General features: G+C 46.8%; 1 protein-coding gene across 1 annotated transcript; it reads right to left on the bottom strand.

The window, feature by feature from the left end:
• Positions 1–1,064: 1,064 nt before the first annotated feature.
• kazald3 (Kazal-type serine peptidase inhibitor domain 3) lies at positions 1,065–5,746 on the bottom strand. The gene is made up of 4 exons (XM_083673467.1): positions 5,021–5,746; positions 3,011–3,171; positions 1,780–1,927; positions 1,065–1,272 (listed from the first exon to the last, which is right to left on the bottom strand). The coding sequence occupies exons 1-4, from the start codon at positions 5,547–5,549 to the stop codon at positions 1,187–1,189; spliced, it is 924 nt and encodes a 307-aa protein (XP_083529593.1). The 5' UTR covers positions 5,550–5,746; the 3' UTR covers positions 1,065–1,186.
• Between the last annotated feature and the right edge of the window lie 6,294 nt (positions 5,747–12,040).

Genomic DNA, 12,040 nt, shown 5'->3' with positions numbered 1-12,040 from the left:
CTCTCTCTCTCTCCTCTCTCCTCCAGAGCTGCTCCAAATCTGTCTCTCTCTCGCTCCTCCTCCCCTCTCTCCTCTCTCTCTCTCTCTCTCTCTCTCTCTCTCTCTCTCTCTCTCTCTCTCCTCTAAGAGATCTGGACTGGCAGACACATCTGTCCTAGCGCTACAGAGAAAGATTAACACAGATCGCCTGGTCCCAGATCAATACAGTTTGTGCTTCGGCCAACAATCATGCCTTATCTGGTCAGCATTACAGTGACAGTAGAGGAGGCGGCCAAAGCACGTACAGTACAGATCTGGGACCAGTTCTCAGAATCAACCTGAAAGCACATTCTTACATTCCAGTTCTGAGAAAAACAATAACGCACTGACATTCCAGAACCAAGATCAGATCCATCTTGGATGGGATGCACACATGCATAGTCCCCAGGCGGGGCTAGAGCTAAACCCCCTACCAGACAGGCAGGGGACGGGGAGAGTGCAGGGGACGGGGAGGGGGCAGGAGACGGTCTGAGTCCCTCTCCTGTAAGACAGCGTTCCTTTCATATGGTTTGGAATGTGGCTTATAGTCACAGGGGAAAGGGTTTAGAACAGCGTCTGGACAAAGAGACATTCATTCCTCTGTGTGCTCCGTGTTGACTTATATTACATATACACTGGAGGGGGGGGGGGGGGGGGGCGAGTCAATAAACAACTGTCTGACGTCATCCCCTCCGTTGATTGATTAATATGGTTATTGATCCCCGGGGGGACGTGAAGTCTCATAGCTGTTAGACGTCACATCAAGAGAGCTTCAAACATCTCCCCTTCCAACCCTCTCCCCTTCCAACCCTCTGTAATTGTAATACACTTGAGAATTACGTTTTTAGTGCTGAGAGGGAATAAAGTCGTCCAAATTGTCAACATTCTAGAGTGCCAAGGGTGACTTTGTTCACCACAAAAATACATAAATTATGATGCTCCATTTTGTAGCCAATCAAAGTATTGTTGCTAGGTAAATGTCACATAAAACACTTAGCATTCTAGGTGGTGAGTGTTCCGGGATTATTTGGCAGTTAGTGAGTTAAACGAGCATCTGAGAGAGTAAAAGTCTACAGTACAACAACATTGAGGACCTCCATGTTGAGTCAGCACTGTGCTGTGAGTGTCCTCAGTGAGGTCCATCCGTCTGGGCCACAGTGACCGGGCGTTAGTAGTAATCTTCTTCATAGTCCCTGGAGGGGTTGTAGTCCATCATGTCGGCCATGTTCTCAGACAGGTAGGCCTCCATCTCATCTGAGAGAAGACGACGAAGAGGAAGGAAGTTATCAACAGTGTGAAAATGGATTTATAGATGTTTATAACGATGATCTAACTCTCAGCCCTTTAACCCTTTCCCCTTTCCTACCCAAGCCATTACCCTACAGCAGCAAATCGCTTCACTGTTGCAGTTGAGCCCATCCTCCGATGCTAAAACTATCATCAAAGTATTGCTGCATACCATTTCTCCACCCTTTCCCTGAAATATGCACTTCTGCGTTCTCCCAAATGAATGTAGATATGCAGGGATAGGTAAGAGCCCTTGCTTAGACCCATCCTGTACTTTTTAATCCATGTGGGCTGGGGGAGGTAGAAATCGGAGGAAAAGCTCATTGTAATGCATGGAACGGAATGTGGGTTTGATACCGCTTCTCATTCCGTTCCATGCATTACAATTAGCTCGTCCTCCGATTTCTACCTCCCCCAGCCTCCCCTGGTAGGCCCCTCCCCTTATGAAGCAGCTGGCAGTTTCCTCCTCCTCACCTGACCCCAGGACTCCAACCACGGCCGTAGCCGAGACGCTGCCCAGGTCGTTCCGAGCGACACAGCGGTACGTCCCAGCGTCCACCGGGGCGGCGTCCTCGATCTGCAGCCAGCTGGACAGCTCAAACCTCAGGGGCCCGCCGCGAGACTGACCCAGAGAACACAGAAAACACACGCTCAGAACCAAGGGTTCCGACGGAACACAGAGAACACACTCTTAGAACCCAGGGTTCCGGTAGAACACAGAGAATACACTCTTAGAACCAAGGGTTCCAATTGAACACAGATAATACACTCTGAGGCTGCTGGGGGTAGACATCAGTAGAGGTTGGTCAGGGTAGAAATTGGAGGACGGACTCATTGTAAGGAACGGAATGGAATGAGGAACGGCATCAAACGTGTGTTTCGATATGTGTATGACACCATTCCTGATTCCGTTCCATCCATTACCATGAGCCCGTCCTCCGATGTCTACCCCCACCAGCCTCCCCTGATGTCTACCACCAGCAGCCTCTCCTGATGTCTACCCGCAGCAACCTCCCCTGGACAAACGAAAGTGCACGTCAGCCTGTCACGATCCTCATGGGTTGTACTGCTGAGTACTTCCTGTGCGGTAAGGGGGCGCTTCCTGGATACACATTCAGCCAAATCCTGGAGTTAATCCACTGAGCATGCTTCAGGCTAAATCTAGCCTTGTGAAACCGGTCCCTTGGTGCTTACCGTAGTGAAGTCAAACATGTGAAACGGAAATACAGACAATTCCTCCATTTGTGCTGCATATTTCTACTGCGATGTGAGTGACAGGAGTGTTGAGACGACAGAAAGAGCAGCAGAGGACGGTTGACGTCCATTTAGCCTTGAGGATGTTTCATCATAGCCTTGGGTGTTCATTAGTGTTTATTATCATTGTTGTGTCACTTTTGTGGAAGTGTGTTCCTGGTGTTTGCCGTTGGTCCTGTATGGGCTGGTGCAGTCAGACATCCTCTTTGGAAATTAATAAAGTACCATGTGATCAGTGGAGGCTGGTGGAGGTAGACATCGGAGGACGGGCTCATTGTAATGCATGGAATGGAATGAGGAACGGTATCAAACACACATGTTTTATACCATGGGGCATGTGTGTTTGATACCATTCCTCAATCCACTCCATGCATTACAATGAGACCGTCCTCCAATTTCTACCTCCGCCAGCCTCCCCTGGCAGCTATCTGATGTTAGCTGTGTGGGTCACCTGGACAGAGATGTGAGGGTCATCCCCGGGGAGGATGACGTCCCTGCCATCCTTCCTCCACTCCACCAGGGCCATGGGGAAGGCAAACACCTCACACAGGAACACCATGCTGCTGCCTGTCACGTTCACCAGGCTCTGGGGGGGCACCTTGATGATGGGCACTGAGGGGGGAGAGGAGAGAAAAGGTGTTGGCTGGGTTCCAAACCAACCCCTAGCCCCTACCCTACCTTCCCCCAGCTAGGGGCTAGGGGCTATAGGGGAGGGGGTAGGGGCTAGAGGGGAGGGGGCAGGGGGTAGAGGCTAGGGCTGGGTGTGGGCTAGGTTCCAAACCAACCCCCAGCGCCGAGGGTAGGGGGTAGGGGGTAGAGGGGAAGGGCTCGGGGGTAGAGGGTAGGGGCTAGGGGCTAGGGGGTAGGAGATAGAGGGTAGAGGCTAGGAGGTAGGGGCTAGGGACTAGAGGGTAGGGGTAGAGGTTAGGGGATAGAGGGTAGGGGATAGAGGGTTGGGGCTAGGGGCTATAGGGGAGCGGGTAGGGGGTAGAGGGTAGGGGCTAGGGGGAGGTGGTAGAGGGTAGAGGTAGAGGCTAGGGGGAGGGGGTAGAGTGTAGGGGGTGGGGGAAGGGGGAGGGCCTAGGGGATACAGGTCGTCTTTGGAATCCAGCGGTTGAGAGGGATTGAGAGGGGTGTTTACGAGCCGTTTCCTCTCCCACAGCTCCTGAGAGACGAGGCTAGACTCCTGGAGCTGAAACCATAAATCCTCCTGGAGGTGGTTAGAAACTATAAATCCTCCACACCCCCACCACCACTCCCCCCCCCCCCCCCCCCCACCACCACTCTACACCCCCTTTATAGCCCAAGCCAACTCTGAGCTGTTGGGAGCTGGGAGCTGGGAGTTGGGATCTGGGATCTGGGAGCTGGGGGGGAGGGGGGGGGTTGAGGGAGATTCCTCACAGAGAGAGAGAGAGAGAGAGAGAGAGAGAGAGACACACACACACACACACACACACACACACACACACACACACACAGAGAGACACAGAGAGAGAGAGAGAGAGAGAGAGAGAGAGAGAGAGAGAGAGAGAGGGAGACAGAGACAGAGACAGACAGAGAGACAGACAGCCCTGAGGCAGCCCAAGGCTTACACTGCATAGTAGCAAAAGAAAACACACTGGAATCACATTATCCTTGTTCGATGGATCTGTTCTATGGATCTGTTCTATGGACAGCTGTTGTTCTATGGATCTGTTCTATAAACAGCTGTTGCTGCATAACTGTTACACTCGGCCAATCTACTCCTCCAATGCCTGCTGCACTTGTGGCTAACATGCTTACATGTTCCCATTGATGTAACACCAAAACACAAGTGTGTGTCGTCAGTGTTCAAATACAGGTTCGTTATTATTTATGTGACAGGTTGATTTGAGCTTTGGTTGTGTCTTGCTCGTGATGTTAGTGTCCCCACGGCACCTTTGGTCAGAGGTTCTGCTGCTATAGTCATCATGTCTGAAGATGAAGTAGCAATTACCGGCGTTTATGATTCTACACCGACCAACGGAAGAGCGGAAATCATTCACGGTGCTTTATAATAATTATCAGTGTTGGGGAGTAGTTCCAGTACATGTAGTTCAACTCTCAGTTTAACTGCATTTTGCACTAACTTTGTGGTAGTTAAACTAAATTCAAATCCTAGTAGTTGTTCCTGTAGTTAATTACTTGTTTGCCATGTAGCGGTGTAGTAAGCTAGTGTCACTACTCGCTACATTTTTCCAAAAGAAAACTTTTCTCTCTCAGTAATTTCAGTCACAGGCTTTTTGTCACACTGACTGGTCATCTTTCAGTCAGTAACTGAGTGTCGTGTGTTGGATGGAATAGTCATCGATGTAGTGAGCTTTAGTTTGACAACCTATATTTCTCTCAAGGGAAGCTTTAATGTTGTTCAATTTCTTTCCTGGTAAAGTAATTGGTAATCTCGTTAAACAGAGAAGCTTTCCCAACACTGAAAATAATGTACCTGTTTTACATGGCCCTTTGCCTTTGACTTTGAGGTCTCCATTTAAGAACGACGCTTCTTTAAACTGACACAGGTTCATGTACGTCCTTCCATCCGAGCCGCAGAGCGCGTCCTGCGACTGACACACACACACCGGTTCCGCCACCTCTCCCTCCCCGAGGTTCTGGTCGTCCACCCGGCACCGGAGGCCCGCGCCGCACAGCCCGTAGAAGACGTTACTGTCGCCGAAGTCGCACGACTGTCCCTCGAGGTTCCCGCACTCCTGACAGCAGCCGCAGCCGTCCAGCACCAGCCCGGCCCGGCACCCCAACGCCTCCGGGCACAACTCTGGTACACACTCGCCACAATCGGTCCCGTTTCTATCGTCAAACTCGTCCTCCTCCAGCGGGTCATAATCCAACGGATCGGTGAATTCTTCATCGATCACATCATCGATTACATCAGCGCCGTCGGGCTTGTTGGGGAAGCTCTCAGAAGTTCTGATGGTCCATAAAAGCATCATCACGCAGAGTTTCATTTCCCAGGACATGTTGGCTGTGGTCCGGGTCCTCCAGAAATACAATCTCAATATATTAATATTGCGCTTAACCGGAGAGATAAACTATGTAGCTCTCATAAGATGATCAGTAGATCTCCTGTAGGCTTCATACTGTGTCCGTTCCTCCCGATACGGTGGTGTTTCCAAACGCACGGTAATAACTTCACAGTTATAAAGTACCTATCTATCTATCTTATTCTACAACTGTTGGATTTCCTCTGAAGCTCTCTGAGGACTCACATTTAAATACAACAAAAATAGAACTCCGTTCAACAAAGCTGTGTTTCACCTCTCCGGTACTTATGCTATATAACTTAACGGAAACAACTTTCCTGAGAGTTCAATCACAGATCATACAAGGTGCGGTGAGATCCACGGTCCGGTGAGGTCCACGGGAGGACGCGGGTCCGAACAGTAGCGGCGCGCGCGGCGCCTTTGATGTCATCGGATCCCGGCAGTCTCTCTCTCTCTCTCTCTCTCTCTCTCTCTCACGCGCAGCGCCGCCTTTCCCCCATCCCCCCGCTGCGAGGTCGAGCTGCATATGGACCAACGGGAGGTCTGTCGGTGGAATGATTGAGAACAGCCTTCAAATGCATCTGCCTGGCTGGCAACCGCACTATCGAAGGTTAAACAAAACAATCTCCCTTTTTCGGTTACTTCTGCACATCATTATTTCTTGTCTTTATATAATTATTTCATACAACGCTTCAGCCGCAGCTGGAGAGGCTGCGTGCATTTCAAACACCCATTACCTCGCCTAGACATTATTTTGTAGGTTTTTCTTAAGTTTTGATAGAAATATGAGATGCATTCCATTCCACAGTGTGTGTGTGTGTGTGTGTGTGTGTTTGAGTGTGTGTGTGTGTGTGTGTGCGCCTGCGTGTGTATGTGTGTGTTTGAGTGTGTGTGTGTGTGCGTGTGCGCCTGCGTGTGTATGTGTGTGTACGTTCAGGACTCAATACCAACACTAGATGGCAGCAATGCACTGCCGCTGGTGTTGTACAGGTTCCTTGTGTTTGTTTTGGAATAAAACACAATAAAACACATGAACACAGTCAAGTTAGCCACCACTGGTGTTTATAACATATCGAGGGCTCAGGCTGTGGGCTCACGTCAGGTTCATCAATTGTGAACAAGACTTTGTTTTACAAGACATTCAGCCGGGAACCAACTCCAAATTCAGCTTGTTTTGGTCTACAATAAAAGCATTGAAGATTTCAGTGATTTAAACAGATTTGAACTCATAATGAGATTCCTTGTATATAACAAAAAAAAAACATCTATTATATTTTGACCCATAAGAGAATATTTCAGTAGTATTCCAGTGTATTGGTGGCTTATAATATGCTCTGAATCCCACACAGTGTGTCAATTCAGGCCGGCGACAATATTATCTTTTCTGCTCTTTTCTATTTTCATAACAAATACCATGTCATGCAGACATGACTGTCTGTCCTTAATCACGGCTTTGTAATTACCCTGGTGTCCTCTCCCTTCCGCACAGCCTATTTCAGTCCCTGCTCTCCGCCGCACAGTCAAATGAAGATGTTAATTATGCACATGATAATTACACGTCGACATGGCATGAATGGTAATTATGGACGAGTAATACAGACAGAGAGAGAGATATAGTAGGCTTCTCACAGGCAGGGACAGGCAGAGGATAGTCAGTGTTGCTAACCCACAGCTAGAGATGCCGTGTGGCGTATTGAGAGTCCATTTGGCTGTTGCTTGTGTAAACGATGGAGAGAGGTCAGCTGGAGCTGGGGATTGAACCAGCAACCCTGCGGTGATGTGATGAGTGTCCTACCACCTGGCCACAGAGCCATGAGCCATTTGACAGAGACAGGGGCACACACACACACACACACACAAACACACACACACACACACACGCACACACAACACATACATAACACACACACACACACACACACACACACACACACACATAACACACACACGCACAGGCACACACACACACATAACACACACATGCATGCACACACACACATAACACACGCATGCACGCACGCAGGCACGCACGCAGGCACACACACATACACACTTGCATGCACACACACACACACACACACACACACACACAGGGTAGGGGGGCCACACTGTCTTTTCAGCATCCATCTGTTCCGTTGTGTGCATTCATATCAGGGGAGGCTGGTGGAGGTAGAAATCAGAGGACGGGCTCGTTGTAATGCATGGATTCTTGGAATGAGGAACGGTATCAAACACTGATTCATATACAACACATTCTAATCGGTTATATAAAATATAATGAATTGAAAGGAATATAATGAATAGTATTTCTATGTATGTGTGTGTGAGTGTGTGTGTGTGTGTTATGTGTGTGTGTGTGTGTGTGTGTGTTGTTCAGTCCCGGGTGTCCGGTCGGCTCCATGCGGGGAAGGCGGAGCTCTCGTCGTGGCCCTGGCACATGCGTGTGACGATGAGGCACTGGTAGTTCCACAGGAGGAGGAGCACCATGACCGCCAGAGCGCAGAGCACGAGGACGGCCAGCAGGAGGCGCTGGTGGCACAGGGGAGGAGGAGGGGGGCTGAGGGGAAGAGGAGGAGGGCAGAGGCAGGGAGACTCCCAGAGAGAAGAGGGGTCCCTGCAGGACCAGAGGAGCCCCTTCATCCAGGAGGCAGGAAGGTGGGAGTCACCCTCGGTCCCAATCATCATCTCCTGCTGCAGGGGTTAGTCCTCCAGGGAAGACCAGTTCTCTGGGATCTGTGGAATGGAACACACATGCGCGCACGCACACACACACGCACACATTGTGCGTACACACACACACAATCACAAACACACGCACACGCGTGCACACACACACACACACACACACACACACACACACACACACACACACACACACACAAAGGCACACACACAAAGGCACACACACACACACACACACACACACACACACACACACACACACACACACACAAACACTGTTACCTAAGATGATAAGAATACATTCTGATGCAGCCTCTCACTCGCACAGCCAGGCTTTAATCCCGGTAAGAGCCAAGCGTCCCCTGAGGGTCCGCAGGCCTTTGGTGCTCCCATTGCAATCACAGACCTGACTCAGCCAATCACAGACCTGACTCAGCCAATCATGGGCCTGTACCGTCTATGCTCTATGAACACTTGACTAAAGCCTGCACACTGAGGGTCCCCAACACCAGGGGAATACTGACAGTACCCTCCCACAAACATGCTCTGTTACCTACTCCCTAGTCCCTGCTGTATTTCCCCCCAAAGCATCCACATTCTATGGCAGCATAAGCACGGATTTGCTCCGAGTCTAAAAATAGATTCGTTGCCAAAGAAACGGCTTCAAGAAGCACTTGAACGTAACCGTCACGACCTCCAGAGGAGAGGAGCAATTTACACAGTAAGAAGTGAAACAGTATCTGTGTCAACCATTCTGGGGTTCACAGAACTAAAAGGGTTAAAACTACCAAGGTCTAAAACGGAGAACCACCAACATGCTGCCTTGTTTGAATAATTGAAATGATAGAGAGACGTCGGCAGACCTACCTGTAGCTGTGGAGCTTTGCGCAAAAGAACGGTGCAAAGTCAGTAGCAGTCGATAATGTCACCCGAGTCCGCCACACCGCCTTGGGTGAGGTCCAGCTACACCTCCCGGGTCACGCAGAGTTTGAGGGAATAACCTACAGTAGCCCCTACGAACTAGCGCCCGGGAGGCTGGCGGAGGTAGAAATCGCAGGACGGGCTCATTGAAATGCATGGAACGGAAAGAGGAATGGTATCAAACACGTTTCTGATATCATTCCTTTCTCCGTTTCATGCATTACAGTGAGCCCGTCCTCCGATTTCTACCTCCACCAGTCTCCCCTCTCTGTCCAGGTACTCAAGGTAGAATGAATTTGAGCCATTCGCCGAAAGCTTTAGCTGTTAATGATTTGCCAATGAGTGCATCGATCATCAAACCAATCAATTTGGGAATCGCAGTTTTCCTGATATGTTTTTGGGTGCATGCAATAACAATAATGTCCACACATATTATCATGTTGATATATATATATACTATACTGTATATCAGACATTTTATTTGCACAATTGAATACAGCTGATTTCTATTACAAACAGTTATTATAGTTAATATTCACACAATATAGGAATGGTATTAAAAGCACGGTTGGTAGTGATTAATAGCAAAGTTAAAATATCTTAAAAGCCCTGCTATTACATAATAATACAAAAAAAATGCTTGTTCTTCAATTAATTAATTTCGATTTCTTTTGATTAACCTGATTGCAAGCCAGTCACGTTCCAATATTATCATACACCGTCATGTCGTCTGTTTCAACCAACCCTGTTTGACGGGACCTTTGTACTTCTCAGCAAACACGACGTTCCCGTCACACTAAATAAACCCAACAAGTCATTCATGGATCACAATGCATTCTGAACACTCTGTTTCGAGAAAGAAATTCGATTTTCAACTAGATTTTCTACATCATTTTTGCCTTTGTGATTAAAAACACTCCATTTTCAAATATTACTCTTATACAGGGCACAGCAGAACATTAACACAGCGATAAAGTTCATATTTCTGGTTGATAGCTACATTGACACTCTGTTGTTCTTCATATATTGAGGCTTACAAAACAAATTACAAAAACATAACAACAAAACAATACCTCGATGAACTACCTGCAATCATAATAGAACAAAATACAAAAGAAACCTGGACCAGACAGGCAATGTTATAACACACACACACACACACACACACACACACACACACACACACACACACACACACACACACACACACACACAGTATATCTCTTCAGCTCACCTACAACCTCTTATATAGTGACAGATACAAGTATATATTAGTGTTATTATTTCACATTGTTAATGAACCAAGCCCTCAGGTTGGTTGTTTAAGACTAAAGTGCTGAACAGTGTTATAGGTTTGGAGTGTTAGTACACTTTAATAAGCTACAATACCAGGGGAGGCTGGGGGAGGTAGAAATCTGAGGACGGGCTCATTGTAATGCATGGAACAGAATAAAGAATAATCGAACAGAATAATCAAAGTTTGATACCAGTCCTCATTCCGTTCCATGAATGAGCCCATCCTCTGATTTCTACCTCCGCCAGCCTCCACTGTACAATACAGGAGTTCTGAGTTCTGTTTTACAGGATAGAAACCTTTTGCAGATAATATATTTTTTGCTGATAATTAATTTTCTCACAGTTGACTAAGTTCCAGTATATGGGGTGCCAGGGTAATGGAACGGTTCTTTACCATCTAATGTCACATATACTGTATGCAATACAATAAAGCAGTGAAATATAATGTAATAGGAATTATACTGTATATCATCAAGTACCTGACCACATATCTTCTAATGCCATTATCACCTAAATTACCTCTAGATTTAGAGAACATTAAAAAGTGTATATACACCAAATATATATATATATATATATATATATATATATATATATATATATATATATATATATATACACACACACATTACAATGACGTAGTTATCATTAATGGGTATTTTGAACAGAATAGAGGTCGTCACCATCAATGCAGTTTAAGCTCAACACGCCCAGTAACGATGTCTCTACGTCACTATAATGTAGAACTCTGTGGTCTGTCTTAAATCACATGGTTCACCAAACATTAACCTTCCTTCCAGAACCTAACCGTAACCCTACTCTCTTTTCATGAAAATGCTGTGTCATCCCTTTTATAAAGAAACTATATTCAGCTACATTTTGCTTCATGTTTCCTGCAATAGCTCAGAGTTGCCCTCGGTTCTTTGAGATGTGTAGAGAGAGAGACATGCTGTTGATGGTTAAATTCTTTCACATGAATAATCTTGTTACACATGGTAAACCAAACAGATGAAGGGCAGAGTATTATTGAGTGAACTATATATAGAAACATCTGAAGGCTGCCAGTCTCTGTCTGTTTAAACAACTCTCTCATGTGGTAAACAAGTTGTTCGTGCCAACATTGCAGAGTTGCTGAATGGCAGTACGGTACCTCAGTATTACCTCAGTATTATAGTACCTCAGTATTACCTCAATACTACAGTATTAGTGATATTACCTCAGTATTACCTCAGTTTCACCTCAATACTACAGTATTAGTAGTATTACCTCAGTTTTACCTCAATACTACAGTACCTCAGTATTACCTCAGTATTACAGTACCTGAGTATTACCTCAATACTACAGTATTAGTAGTATTACCTCAATACTACCTCAATACTACAGTACCTCAGTATTACCTCAGTATTGCAGTACCTCAGTATTACCTCAATATTACAGTACCTCAGTATTACCTCAATTCTACCTCAATACTACAGTACCTTAGTATTACAGTACCTCAATACTACCTCAATACTATAGTACCTCAGTAATACCTCAATATTACAGTACCTCAATACTACTTCAGTACT

This window comes from Argentina silus (assembly GCF_951799395.1).
Source record: "Argentina silus genome assembly, chromosome: 7".
NCBI classification, from domain to species: Eukaryota; Metazoa; Chordata; class Actinopteri; order Argentiniformes; family Argentinidae; genus Argentina; species Argentina silus.
The sequence above is the reverse complement of the archived record's forward strand: the minus strand, read 5'-3'. Positions and strand labels throughout refer to the sequence as shown.